This window comes from Oryctolagus cuniculus, chromosome 17 (genome assembly GCF_964237555.1).
Source record: "Oryctolagus cuniculus chromosome 17, mOryCun1.1, whole genome shotgun sequence".
NCBI classification, from domain to species: Eukaryota; Metazoa; Chordata; class Mammalia; order Lagomorpha; family Leporidae; genus Oryctolagus; species Oryctolagus cuniculus.
Window position 1 is genome coordinate 11,221,339 of NC_091448.1, and position 14,418 is coordinate 11,235,756.

At 54.9% G+C, this 14,418-nt stretch overlaps 1 protein-coding gene across 2 annotated transcripts in view; it reads left to right on the plus strand.

Moving 5' to 3' along the window:
• The window catches only part of WIPI1 (WD repeat domain, phosphoinositide interacting 1), a 36,216-nt gene that overhangs the window by 15,866 nt on the left and 5,932 nt on the right, over nucleotides 1-14,418 (plus strand). For both annotated transcript variants that reach the window (XM_070060406.1, XM_008271748.3), the window contains exons 5-8: nucleotides 7,984-8,081; nucleotides 9,110-9,202; nucleotides 10,302-10,372; nucleotides 10,981-11,088. In XM_070060406.1, coding sequence (XP_069916507.1) covers nucleotides 7,984-8,081; nucleotides 9,110-9,202; nucleotides 10,302-10,372; nucleotides 10,981-11,088 — 370 coding nt within the window. The remainder of the gene's footprint in view (nucleotides 1-7,983; nucleotides 8,082-9,109; nucleotides 9,203-10,301; nucleotides 10,373-10,980; nucleotides 11,089-14,418) is intronic.

A 14,418-nucleotide genomic window follows, 5' to 3' on the forward strand; every position in this document is an offset into this window, starting at 1 on the left:
AGTGGCCTAGACTTGTGGAGCTTTAGTTTCCTTCCCTGGAAAATGGGTTTACAACACCTAACCCAGAGGATTGGCAGTGTTTGTGGAAGTGACCAGTGCAAGGCCTGCCCCGCGGGGACTGTCTCCTGTGCTCTCTGGTCCTCCTCGCGTACGGTGATGACCCTGGCCGCTGACACCAGTGTTGCAGAAGGTCAGCCACCTGGGCCTCTGTGGAATCCTGGGAGGTAGTCCTGGAAAAGCCTTTATTGCAGATGTCCATGAGTGCGGCACACCCCAGGAATCGCTGTGCGATTGTTGGAGACAGGCGCTCTAGCAGCCTTTGGTAGGGGTGGGACTTGTGTTTACCTGGGGGTGCAATGGTCACAGAGAAGATGTGCCCTTCTTTTTTTTTTTTTTTTAAGGTTTATTTTATTTATTTGAAAGAGTTACAAGGAGAGGTAAAGACAGAGAGAGAGAGAGGTCTTCCATCTGCTCCCCGGATGGCTGCAAAGGCCAGGGCTGAGCCAATCTGGAGCCAAGAGCTTCTTCTGGGTCTCCCACATGGGTGCAGGGGCCCAAGGACTTGAGCCATCCTCAGCTGCTTTCCCAGGTGCATCAGCAGGGAGCTGAATCCAAAGTGGAGCAGCTGGGACGCATACTGGCACCCTCTATGAGATGTGGGCGCTGCAGTCTGGGGCTTTAACCCGCTGTACCACAGCGCTGGCCCCACGATATACCCTTCTGATAGGAGGACCTGGGTCTGGACAGCACTTGCCAGAGGGGTGAGCCTGAGCTGGGCCTTCGTGGATGTGGGAGGGACGGCGGCGCCTGCACAGAGCTAAAAGCTGCCCCAGCCCCCAGCTTCTGCAGAGACGGGAGTGGGGCAGAGGCTGGGGTTAGCACGCACACCTGTCGCACACTCGGCCTGGCCCAGCTTCTTCGGGACAGAGACTGCTCTCCTTGCAGAATATGGTATTTCTCCCGCTCAGCAAAGCCACCGGTTGCCTCACGTTTGCAGCTTAACCAGGGAGAATATGAGGTTTGGATGCATGGTGCTGTTGTGTGTCACGTTGGTAAAAGGGACAAGGAGCAGCTTGGGAAGACTTTCTCAGCCACAGGTAAACATCCGAGAATCCTGGGGGCAGGAGACGGACGGGGCCCTTCCTCCTGCAGGCCGGGGCTGCCCGGCCCAGGTGTCCCCTCAGCTCTCGGATGTCCTCTGCTGAGGGCTGACAACGTTACACCCTCACACCTACGATCGCCGTGACTTCCGCTGAGCTTGCTTTCCGCTTCGGTCACGTGCAGGTGATCACGCGTTCTCAGCCCACGGAGTTGTCACGGGCGGTTAGCTGAGGTCCCAGAGCCGGGCGGCGAGCCAGACCCACTGGGCGGCCCCTCGTGCCCTGGTGCAGCCCACAGAGGTCAACGCTGGGCTTCGGTGACCTCAGAGAACTCTGATTCTCAGAGGCCGGGATCGTCTCACTGGTTCTCACTCTCTTCTGAACCAAATACACCTGGTGTAAACCCTGGCTCTCGATTTTTTGCACCCAGACCAGGGACGCAGGCAGACAGCATCACTCGGGCCATCCGCTTTCTTGGCACACAGATTCCGAATGCACCTCTACCTTGAGAGCTCCAGATGAGCGGGAACCTGGAGTTCTGCTGCGGGTCCCCGCCGGCATGTGTGTGGTGTCCGTTTCCTTCCCTCCGCCTGTGCTTGTGTCACGGCTGTTCCTGTTGTGTCAGACATTGCGGGCCATTTCCTGTGACGAGTTTGGCCAGACAGGCCTGGCGGTGAGCTTCCTGCCAGCAGCAGTCTGCGCCGTGAGCAGCCAAGGGGCGAGCGCTGCCTGAAGGTGCTGCCAGCTGCAGAACTGTCTGTTTTTCTCTAGCATCACGGTCTTTTTTTTTTTTTTTTTTTTTTTTTGAGAGGTGCAGTTACAGAGAGGAGGAGAGACAGAGAGAGAGGTCTTCCATCTGCTGGTTCATTCCCCAAATGGCTGCAGCAGCCAGAGCTGGACCATTTCGAAGCCAGGAGCCAGGAGCTTCTTCTGGGCTTCCCCACATAGGTGCAGGGGTCCAAGAACCCCGGGCCATCTTCCACTGCTTTCCCAGGCCACAAGCAGAGAGACAGATCCAAAGAGGAAAGCCGGGACACGAGCTGGCACCCACAGCACCGGCCCCCAGAGAACTTGACCGCTCTCTACGGAACACCAAGGAAGTGCTTCTACCTTGACATTTTTAACGTTATGTTTCTGAAAGTCAGAGAGACAGAGCTAGAGATCTTCCACCCACTGGTTCACTCCCCAAGTGATGGCAACAGCCAGAGCTGGGTCAGACTGAAACCAGGAGCCCCGAACTTAACGCTGGGCTCCCATGCGGGTGGCAGGGTCCTAACTGCTTAAGCCGTCCCTGCTGCCTCCCAAGTGCACAGTGGCAGAAAGCTGCAGTCTGGGCTTCCGGCTCCTCCCTGGCCTGCTGACCTCCTGGTCCACTCTTGGGGTCATCTGTTGTCTTTGAACGTGATTGTGTGGACGAGACAACAAGATGTATGCAGACGCCACTGGCCGCCAGCACAGGAGCTGAGCTACGCGGCACACTCCCTTGGCGGGGGGCGGGGGCTCTGCCTTAACAGTGACAGGGGAGAAGGTACAACTGGCTCACTGTCCTTGCCTCATGAGTTGTATGGCCTTTTTTAAACCTTCAACTTCTTTAATAAAACATCTGTTGGCACCGCAGGTGTCTGAACCTAGACAGTGGAACGCACATCTTTTTACATAAAAATAGGAACTGTTATAGCCAGAAGGTGAAAATTCTCTCAGCTGCTCCCAGCTGCCCTGCAAGACTCCATGTTCAAATCACACAAGCAAACAAAATAACAACAGAATCAGGGGGTGGGACCGGCGTTGTGGCATAGCAGGTTAAACCTTGCCTGTGACCTTGCATCCCTTTCAAGTGCCCGTTCCAGTCCCAGCTGCCCCACTTCCAATCCAGCTCCCTGAGAATGAATGTGCCTGGGAAAGCAGTAGAAGATGGCCCGCGTGCTTGGGTCCCTGCTACCCATGCGGGAGACCCGGAAGAAGCTCCTGGCTTCTCTCTCACTCTCACTCTTGCTTTCAAATGGAGAAAAAATAAATAAACATTCTTTAAAAAATAATGTCAAAGAAAACTCCCATTTCTTTCCTAAACAAGGCTTCACGCAACCCAGTGATAGAGACAGAAGCAGGGTGGAATGGTCCTGAGCCTTCCGGCCTGCCTTGGGTGCCTCCCAAGATGGAAGACACATCCATGTAGCCAGCTGGAGTTTTCCAAGACTCGTGTCAGGGGACACGGGAGGGATCTCATTATGCATTTTTGGGGGTTCTCAGGAGGTCTGTGAGGGTCAGTGTGCAGGATTTCTTGACTAAATTCAGATGGATTGGCAGAGATACAAGCCCAGAGATGCACTGTCAGATAAGTGTCCATGCCTCAGCCACTCCTCTTCAGCCCTCTCTCGCTAGGATCTGGAATCTTCTAACTGGACATGGGGTGTTACAAAAGTTCAAGGTCAGCTAAAAAAAAAACACACACCTTGAGCTTTTGAGCTTTTCTTCCTTGCAGAGATATTTATGTTTTAACATAGAACCCTGCAGGAGAGCAGAAGCAACTGTCGGGGCCCCTGCTCCCAGCCCTCCCAGCTCGTCTGCCGTGAAGATGTGCCTGATGTTTTCAGAGGCAGGAAGCAAGTAAATGAAGGCTTGGCACCTTGGAGTGTTAGCCTGGGAAGAGCCCTCGGTCACTGCAGCCCTTCATTTCACACATGGGGAACAGGCTGGAAGGGCTGCACCCAGCTTAGCCAGAGTCACACAGGACGTGGTAGAGCCAGGTCTCGGACCACGCCCTCAGCCTGCCCTGCAAGATAAATATACATAGATATGCTTTACTTATTTATTTGTTTGAAAGGCAGAGTGGCAGAGAGAGGGAGAGGGAGACAGGGAGAGATCTTCCACCCTCTGGTGTACTCCCCAGATGGCTGCAACGCTGGGACTGGCCCAGCTGGGGCTACTGAAACCAGACACCAGGAGCTCCATCCGGGTCTCCCACGTGGGTGGCAGGGTTCCATGTCCCTGAGCCATCTTCTCCTGCTTTCCCAGGTGCATTAGCAGGGAGCTGGATCAGAAGCAGAGCAGCCGGGACTTGAACCAGCACTCTGATAATGGGATGTATGCATCACAAGCGGCGGCTTGGCCCACTGTGCTATGCTGCTGGCCCCTAAATATGCTATAACACTGCCTTTTCTCTTAAAAAACAAAAAGCTTATTGAGACATAATCCACAACCCACTACATTCACCCATTTAAAGCGTGTAATGCGGTGGCTTGTAGGATACTCACAGAATTGTGTGATGATCGCGATTCTGTTTTCATTAGTCCCCAAAAGAAACCGTGTACCTCGTAGCCGTCACCAGCCCTAGGCCACCTCAGATCTAGTTCCTGCCCCTGTAGGTTTATTCTGGACATTTCGTATCAGTGGACTCATACAATATGTGGTGTTTGTGACCGGCTCCTTCCGCTCAACATAATGTCTCTAGGTTCATCCGTGTTGCAGCACAACCAGCATTTCACTCCTTCCTGTTACCAGCATCTGTGTCAGGGGTGCTCCACACTCCATCTGTCCACCATCGGCTGGCAGGCACTTCAGCTGCTGCACGTACAAGTCTTTGTGTAGGTGTAAGTTCCCGTGTCCCTTAGGCGTATCCACAGGGTGGAATTTCTAGATCCTAACTGCTCTGTGTCTCACTCTTTTTCTTGTTTTGTTTTTTGTTTTAAAGATTTATTTTATATTTATTTGAAAGGCAGAGTGACAGAGAGAGAGGGAGAATCTTCCATCTGCTGCTTCACTCCCCAAGTGACCGCAGTGGCTGGGGCTGGGTCAGGCCGAAGCCAGGAGCCAGGAGCTTCTTCTGGGTCTTCCACGTAGGTGTAGGAGCCCAAGGACTTGGCCTTTCCCCTCTGCTTTCCCAGGTGCATTAACAGGGAGCTGGATTGGAAGTGACGTAGCTGGGACTTGAACTGGCGCCCATCCCATATGGGGTGCCAGGCCCTGCAGGCTGTGGCTTTAACCCGCTGCACCACAGCGAAACACCCGTGTGTTTCACTTTTGAGGAACTGCCAGGCCGTCGTCCAAAGCATTGCCCCACTTTACATTCCTGCCAGGGGTGTCCAGCTCCTCTGTATCCTTGCCAACACTATTTCCTGTCTGCTTGGGTGCAGCCGCCCCAGCGGGTATGAAGTGTATCCCAGTGTGGTGGTAACGCGGCCTTTTAAAACCTGCGAGCTCAGAAACCGTCAGTGGTCACTCACTACCCACGGCGTCTGTGAGATCTGAACTCTGCACCCAGCACCCAGTCCCTCCACAGCTACACTGTCTGTCCCAGCATCTTTGCCCCCTCTGCCCCCATGGGAACCCAGCACGCGAGCCAACCCCATCTCCTGATTACCATCCCCTCTTCTGCCTGCCCAGCTGTTGCTAACATTGCAGGTGGACTTGAAGGATCGCAGATGGGATGGAGGATTGGGGCTCCAGAGCAACACTGGGAACGGGGGCGGGGGGGGGTGGCCTTTTCTAGGGCCAAGGCCAGGACTGGCCTTGCCCAAGCAAGGGCGTTACAGAAGTGGCAGCACATGCAGCAGAGGTGCCGGGCTGGGGCTCAGCCCCCTCTGCAGTCTGCGTGGCAGATGATAAGAGCACAGCCTTGGCCGCGGACTCAGCAGGGAACGGAACCCAGGTCCCGGCTCTAAGTGTCCCCTTTTGTTTGCCTGCCCTCTTTCCGCAGCAGGTTAGGGAAGGTACCGTTCAGCCTGATCTAAAGCTTTTCTTAGACTTTTGCAAGAATCCGTGTGACTTGCTAACTTGTAACTGGGATGTCGCCTTCTGTAAATTATTTATTTAAAATAGTATCCCTGCTGGGTGATCTCCAAGCTCTTGTCCTGGGAAGGCTGTGCTTCTGTGGAATTCCTTGAACTTGCTACTGTCATGCACGCCTCTCTAGGAAGCTAACCCATCGCTGTGAAGATCCTTCACTCCGGTGCTGTTGGGACTTACACGCACAGACACAGACACGCGTACCTTGAACCCCTTTGTAAATGAACTTGGCTTGTACGGGCTCAGTGGTTTGATGGTCTGTTTACAATTCCAGAATACTGGGGAAGCATCTTAAGTGCAAAATGTCCTCACGTAGCTTGGTCCGCCGCCTTAACTGCAGACACAGACTTCTCTGGCGGTGCCTCATTCCGTTATCAAAGCAGGACATTCGGCTCAGAAATGGGCCGTTTCTGCATAGGTCCTCAGCTCCTCTGGTCTTCCAACCCAAAGTCCCCAGCCAAGTGTATGTAAGCACCTGCAGAAGGACCGACACGCGCCGGCCTTTCCCATAAAGACTTGTGTCGGTCATGAGTCAGTTCTCTCGTAGCCCCAGAGGGGGACAGACCGGGAAGGGAAGCAGCTGTTATTTGAGGACCCTGGGGGGAACGTGAAGAAGAGCCTCTTTAAGGTTCTAAATTCTTACTGCCTGGCTGTGGAGAGGAGGCGGCCAGTGTGGCACTGGGAGTCAGTTTCCCTCTGAACTGACTTTATTGATGCCTTCGATTAGCCTAACAGTCAACAAGCAAGCACACCACGCACCTGTGGCCCCTACAGAACTACGTGGGGTTGGTGCCAAGTGTTTGTACACACGTGCTGACCTCCTGGCGCTGCTCCCGAAAGAAGTGCTAGCAAAACTGCACGAGAAAGGGAGTCACGGTAACGGAGGTGCATGGCCAGGCGTGTTAGTTCCGCTGATCGGACGATCCTCTTCCTCTTCCTCTTCCTTGAGATGCCCGAGTCATCTCCTTAAGTGTGCAAAGCAGTGTATACGCCACCACCTCTAAAGATGTTCAGGAAACCAGTGTGACTCCCTGTGGGACACGGCCCCTGGGGAAACAGGATGGGCGTTCAGTGCTCACGTCGGGAGGGGTGGTCGTGATGTCAAGGTCAGTGTCTTGACAGCTTTGAAAACACAGGAGCAGTGTATCGGTTAAACAAACTGCCTCCATAGCCCCAGGTGAGGCTGATCAGTAAGTGAGCAAAAGATAGATTCTGCAATCAGACTCTTGAGGACTTGGTGTTAGTAGGAAGTATTTCTTTTTCTAGAGGCAATGTGTGTATCATATGAAAGCATTCCCAAATGTATGTGACTGTGTGCAGCTGTGTGTCAGAGGAACCCTTCCAGACTGCAGCTCTGGCCATCACATGCTTGCGTTTTGTTCTTTATAACACTGGAGTGACATTGGCATCCCAGCCGGCAGTACTCGGTCATGGGAGTTTTTAATATTCCATTAGCAAAAAACGGCAGTGAAGGGAAATGCAGCTCTTGTCACCCAGGCGCCAGCTCACAGAGAGGGCACAGAGCCACTGGGGATCAGTCCCATGCTCGGGAGGTGCCACTGGGGACCTTAGCGTCCTCTTCTCTCACCCTTCAAAACACGGCTCAAGAACAGGAGACAAGACCAAAGTGTGAGGCTCATGGATTTGCCGAAGATAAAAGTGGCATTTATCTTTGAAGATGAAAATCCAGTCAAATAGTCCCGTGTAATACAAGTAGAACACCCCTAATCCAAAAAGCCCAAATTCTCCAAAATTCAAAACCCTAATCACTGATTTAGTCCCCATGAGTGGAAAATTTCACACCATGAAACTTTTTTCATGCACAAAATTTTTACCATATTGTACAAAATTGCCTTCAGGCTGTGTGTATAAGGTGTATATGAAAGGTAAAGAAATTCTGTGTTTAGACTTGGGTCCTGTCCCCAAGATATCTCGATATCTCAAAAAACAAACAAACAAACAAACAAACAAACAAAACCAAAGTCAACAGAATCTGTGATGTCTACAAAATCCTTGTTCCCCTCACCAGTAGGTGGCGCTGCAGTTGTACTGTTTCCAGGTGCCCCTTGGAAGTTGACTTGTGCTGTTTGCTCTCCACCAGGTCTGTGTGCCCTCTCTATCAACCATTCCAATTCCTACTTGGCCTATCCCGGAAGCCTGACCACAGGCGAGATTGTGCTTTATGATGGAAACTCCTTGGTAAGTTAACAGTGGTCCCAGCTGGCAGCCCAGGTGCCCTAGCTGTGTGGTCAGTGGAGGGAGACATGGAGGGAGAGGCAGCCCTGGGGGAGTTCTCTGGCCCCTGTGTTGGGTGTGGAAGAGAAGGTAGTGATATGAGCCCCGCGGTTTACCAGCAGCCAGCACCATGGCGAGGCAGATGGCCAGGCCAAAGCAGACCTCAGTAGCGGGACAGAAACCACTGCCCAGCTGGTGGCTGATCGTATGATTGTGCCACACCGCTCCGTGTCGCAACAGGAAACAGTGTGCAGCTGTTCACATGCCCTGCCCTCTGGTCCCAGGCGTCACAGAGCCTGACAGGGTTGCTAGGGGAAGTCCCCTTAAGGTGCATGCAGGGAGGGGCCCATGTTGTGACACAGCAGGTTAAGCAGCCACTCTTGACGCTGCCATCCCCATCAGACAGCTGGTTCAAGTCCTGTCGCCTCCACTTCCGATCCGACTAATGCTCCTGGGAAGACCGTGGATGATGGCACAAGTACCTGGGCTCCCACCACCCATGTGGGAGACTCAGATGAAGTTCCTGGCTCCTGGCTTCAGCCTGACCTAGCCCTGGCTGTCGCTGGCTTTTAGGGAGTGAACCACCAGGTGGAAGATATCTCGGTCTCTCTGTCTCCGTCTCTCTTTCTCTCCCTCCCTGCCTTTCTTTCTCTCTGTTCTCCCTTTCAAGTAAGTAAATCTTAAAGAAAAAAAAAAAAAGGATCCAGGGAGCACCCATGACAGCCTCACCTGCACTGGGCACACAGTTAGGTTTGCACCTTCCCAAGAAGGGAAAAGGGGTAGAAATGGAGTGGCCTTGGACCTGACCCTCAGTACACTAGTAAATGATATATAGCTTCTATGCAAATGGTCTGGTGGGAGTGGAGGGGAGAGAGAGAGAAGAGAGAGAGAGAACGAACTCTGCAAATAAGGGAGAAAAGACGGAGGAGAGGGTCAGAACACTCATCTTCCCTATTCCAGCATCAACGTCCATTTTTCCTTCGCACCACCAGAAAACTGTCTGCACCATTGCTGCCCACGAGGGGACGCTGGCCGCCATCACCTTCAACTCCTCCGGCTCGAAACTCGCAAGCGCGTCTGAAAAGGTAAGTGCCCTCCTGGGGCCGCCTCCTGCCTGGGAATTCGCAGGATGGCTCCCGTGGGTGCCCCGAGAGCGGAGGGGCTGAGACTGACGACACCCAGGCTGACCAGTCCCTGGGCCTGCTCGGAGTCTGTTGCAGAGTGAGAATCTCTGGTCCCTGCATGCTGCCGTCCCTTTGGTGCGTGTATGAATTCAGCAGACTGAAGGCGTGCGCTCTGGAAGACCTAAGACTCTGCCTGGCAGCGTGAGGCCTCACTGAGAAGCGTGAAGGCACGCCTTCCCACAGCGCACGCTGCGTTGTTCCTAACCGCGGCGTAGACACAGGGCAGGGCTCTTTAGCTGGAGAGGGCCATCTCTTGTGACTGGAATGGTCAGGAAGATGATCAAGTTGAATGTCAAATGCCATGAAAAGCAGGTGCATTTTGATAGGCAGAGCGTGAGTATTCCAGGAAGCCAGAGCAGTTTGCGCATGCACACACACACACAGGCTCACACGTGTACACACTCACAGAGCCTTGGGCAGAGGTGGGGGGAGAGGGGAGAGAGTTTGAACATGTTCCAGGGTGGGCAGTTAACCTAGCGGTGAAGGAGCCCGCATCCCGTATCGGAGTACTTGGGTTGGGTACCTGAGCCCAGTCTCGTGCTAATGCAGACCCTGGGAGGCAGTGGTGATGGCTCAAGTAGTTGGGTCCCTGCCACCCATGTGGGAGACCTGGGTTGAGTTCTCGGCTGCTGGCTTTGGCCCAAGCCCTGCCCTGTCCATTTTGGGTACTTGGGGAGTGAACCAGCAGATGGGAGTTCTTTGTGTCGCTGCCTCTCAAATAAATAAAATTAAAAAAAAAAAAAAAGTAAAACACATTCCAAGAATTGCTTTTATGGCACACACACAAGGGTATCTGAAAAAAGTTCATAAAAAATGAATTAGAAGGTTTACTATGGAGGAAAAAAAAATTGAAATCCATGCATGGTTTTTTTCATAATATGCATTTTCCACGAACTTTTTGAAGACCCCTCCTACAGACAAAAATGGCTCCCTGTTGAACACTGCCCCATCCCTGTGAGGCCGCCGATGGTGAGGGACTGTCACCTGCTCTCTTTTCCAGGGCACAGTCATCCGCGTGTTCTCTGTACCTGACGGGCAAAAGCTCTATGAGTTTCGGAGAGGAATGAAAAGGTCTGTGTCCCACGTCAAAGCCATGGTAAAGTCCCCGTGGAAGTCCAGCTGAAGGCAGCGCGCTGCCACCTGGGGAGAGGCCAGAGGCCGCCCCGTGCCCTCCTGCCCCTGCTCTGGCCTGGAGGAAGCGTAACTGTCCTTTCTCAGCTCGTTTGCCTCGAGGCCTGCTCACGGCTTAGTACCAAGAGCAGAGGTGCTGTTGGAACGCGGAGTTCAGCCGTGAGGTCCTTGTCCTTTACTGCTGTGTGCCTGGGCGGCCCACCCAGGACAAAGGAGAGAGCCAGGGAGTCGGGGTCCAGAGCAGCTTCTGATTCCTTCCATGGAAACAAAGGGCCATGTCTGGGGCGTCAGTGCGCAGGGCAGCCGGCCGACTCCCAAGGTGACAGGAAGGTGCAGGTTCCCGCCCACCGGCCAAGGCAGACCATGACCCTGGGCAAAGCGGGCTGACACTTACATCCTAAGCGTGAACAACACGCAGTTGAAGGGATCTCAGTTCCTAGGCTCCCCAGGAGACATCTGATCCTCTTACAAATGTCACTTTGAAGGCGAAGGCGGTCAGTCACCCTCCTTTCTCTGGCTCCCCGGGCCGTGCACGGCCGTGTTTGCAGGTATGTGACAATCAGCTCTCTCGTGTTCAGCATGGACTCGCAGTTCCTCTGTGCCTCCAGCAACACCGAGACCGTGCACATCTTCAAGCTGGAACACCTCACCAACAGGCAAGTGCCACGCCAGCCAGGAGTCAGCCCTGGTGTTCCCGGGCACACGAGACCCCATTCTCTTCCGAATGCCCTAGGAGGCTTCCACGTCACACCTCACCACAGAGGGGTGTAACGAAACTCTTACGGGAGAACATGCAGAAAATCTGGGGCCACCCTCCCATCTGAACCCCAGGAAGACAATCCAGTCTCTCTCTGCATTCCCAGAGGAAACGTTGTGTCTAGGAAACAGACACGGTGATAGCATAGCCATCAGGCTGCCCGGGAGGGCCTGGTGAGTGTCCTGACTGGGGTGTGGAGCACAGTGCCTGGCGTGCACGGACGGTGAGCACTCCTGTTGGGCAGTGCACCTGTCAACACAGTCACACAGTCACTGCCATTGCCAGCCCCCTCTGGGTGCTTCCAGACACTCAGTCCGGTTCTGGTGAGGAAGAGTGTGGTCAGGTTGCAGCCAGTGGGGGTGTGTGTGTGTCTCCCATGGCTGCGGTACCAAACTGCCACAATGAAATGGCTTTGGACGCCATGTCACGCTTCTCTGGGTCAAAAGCCTACCATGGCGTGGCTGAGTCCTCTTCCAGGGTTGAAATGGAGGTGCCGCGTGGTCATCTGGGGCTCCGAGACCTTTTCCAAGCTCTTTCCTGTCCTTGGCAAGAAGGCAGAGCCCTGTGGATGTGACAGTGGGGGCCCTGCTGTCAGCTGGGGACCTTTCTCAGCTGCTAGAGGCCACCGCTCCCTCCCCCAGGGAGCAGCCTTCACACCAGCAGGGCCTCCGATTCCTTCCCACACCTGCCATTCCTCCCACTTGGCCTTCTGCCTTCCTTTTCTGCCACCCGTGGGAGAAAGCGCAGGGTCCAGGGACCAGGGTGCGGAATCCGGGGGCTGCTCCTAGGAACCCTGTCTGCTGGGGTGCGTGAGGTTCGTTTAGAACGGCCAGCTACCACCTAGGCACGTGGTCGTGTTCACACTGGGAAGCGTGGAGGATTCTCCGCCCTCCCAGCCGTCGTCCGTGGCGCAGTGTTGCCAGCAGTCTAGATCCTGAGTCTAGGGCACGGCAGGTGGCTTCAGGCACCTTGTGTGCCTCTCCACACCCTTCTGTGGTGTCCTTTTCGGAAACTGAAACCTGAAGTTCTAGTGATTTGCTCCGTTACGCTCTGAAAGCAAGGGGTAGAGTAACGACACCCATGCATTGGGAGAGCCCTTCGCACGCTGCCCCCTGGGCTGCCCAGGCTGTTTCTAGAAGGCAGCAGAGTAGGAATCTGATAGCCAAGGTTTTCGGAACTGAGGTTCAGAGAATTTCAGTGTCTCAAAGATGGCCTCTGGCGGCAAGCCCAGAGTCCCCACGCAAAGACCACTTCTCACCCCTACTCGGCATCTTCGGCGCTGCCTCTCAGTGCCAAGTACACGCCCCTGGGCTGGGCTTCACAGCGGTGCCAACAGAGGCCTCCCACTGTGGCAGGACTTCCACGAGAGAAACGCTTTTTCCACGTACGTAATACAAGATGGCACCGGCTTCTGTTACGCGTGGCCGAGCGTGCGTTGTTGAGGGCGTGTACTCTGAGAGTGAGTGTGGGGCGGCGCCCAGACGCCTTGTCTCTCTCCTTCTGACACTCCAGCCTCCAGGGCACCAGCAGCCACGCGCTGGATGCTGCTGTTTTTGGCACTGGCTTGGCCTTTCCAGGAAACCTTGTCCCCCCACCCCCACCCCATCCCACTGGTATCTGGAACACGGGCTGCTGTCTCTTCACTGCTCAGTCTTCCCCAGGACGCTTCTTGTCGGCTCCCATCCCTGGGTAGCCGCGTCTGAAACTCATCGTTTGCCCTGAAGGTCTTCCTCCTCTGCACATTTGCCCAGAAAGCCTGGCTGCATTCTAGACTTTTCTCTCGCTTCTCAGTTTCTACACACCCAGTGTAGCAGATCGGCGTGTCAGAGAACGGCCCAACGGTGTGACCCCAAGCGGCTGCCTCGGCCCTGTCCCCTGCATTTGTCTCCTGTGCTGAGGATGGGGAGTTGACCTCCCCACACCTGGCCCTCCTGTTTGTCAGTGGCCACAGGTGGCCAGGAGCAGTGAGTTATTCTGAACACTCTGAGCGCATCTGTGACGTGTTCACGGGTCCTGGGTGACGGGGCTTGCAACCCGCCGCCACCCTTCACCACAGCTGGGACTTGGTTATGCTTAGATCTGGCTTCACTTTTCCGGTCACTTTTTACCAAGCCATCTTCTTGCTGGATTGATCCTCTGAGAATGCTCCTTTGAACTTGATACGCGCTCTTCATACACTTTGGTCTCTTTGCTCTTGGGAATGAAATCCCAGCCCTCCGCACCCTCCTGGTGGCACAGCCCAGCGGCCACCACCCCAGCCCCGCCCCCATCCCTCCAGCCCCAGGGATCCCATCTTGCAAAACCACATTTGCCGCATGGCAGGCTCTATGCTAAGAGCTCAGTGTTCCCAGCAACCCGAACAGGGTTCTCCCCAGTTTCCCAATGAGGAGACACAGAAACCAGGAGGTTAAGGACCCCCACCTGTTCCTCTCTCCCCCTGGGGTAGTTCCTGCCTATACCAGTCACATGGAGTGTGCATCAACCACTAGGCTGCCCTCGCTTCCTCTCCCCCCCCTCCCCTCCCCTCCTCTCCAAAAGGCAGAGAGAGACAGGGAGAGAGAATCTTCCATCTATTGGTTCACTCCCCAAATGTCGACAGCAGTCAGAGCTGGGCCAGGTTAAAGCCAGGAGCCCAGAACTCAATCCTGGTCTCCCATGTGGGCAGCAGGGACTCAAGGACTTGAGCCATCATCTGCCTCCCAGGATGGATGAGCAGCAGAGGAGCTAGGACATGAAGCAGGCTCTCCCAGATGGGTTGTAGGCTCTGCACCCAACACCCACGCTGGCTGCTTTCCTAGTCACACATCTGGGCTGTGTGCACCTCAGATGCAGGGTCTGGAGGGTCTTCCTCTTTGTAAGTCCCAACTGCAGCCCAGGCCACCAGGGCACCCACATGGGCGTGACTCACCAGGCTTCAGTGATGGTAGTAAGTCCAGAAGGGTCACTTTCACGGGAGAACACCAAGGGCCAGGGAGGTCTGTCCCGAGCCCGCAGTGAGCGAAGCCCCAGGCTGCCGAGCTGCAGTGCTCATCTCCCGCCAGGCTCTCGTCCCATAGACAAGCGGCCTCGAAGCTGGGGCCCCTGGAACATGCGGGGGAGCCCCCATGCTCAGGATGCCGCCCGTGGTGTGGAGCACAGAGAAGGAGATGTCCCTCCCCTACAGAGCGGCCACCCCTCTGTCTGGCAGAGGCCTTGGGATGGAGTTTGATGGCTGCAGGAGGCGGCCAGG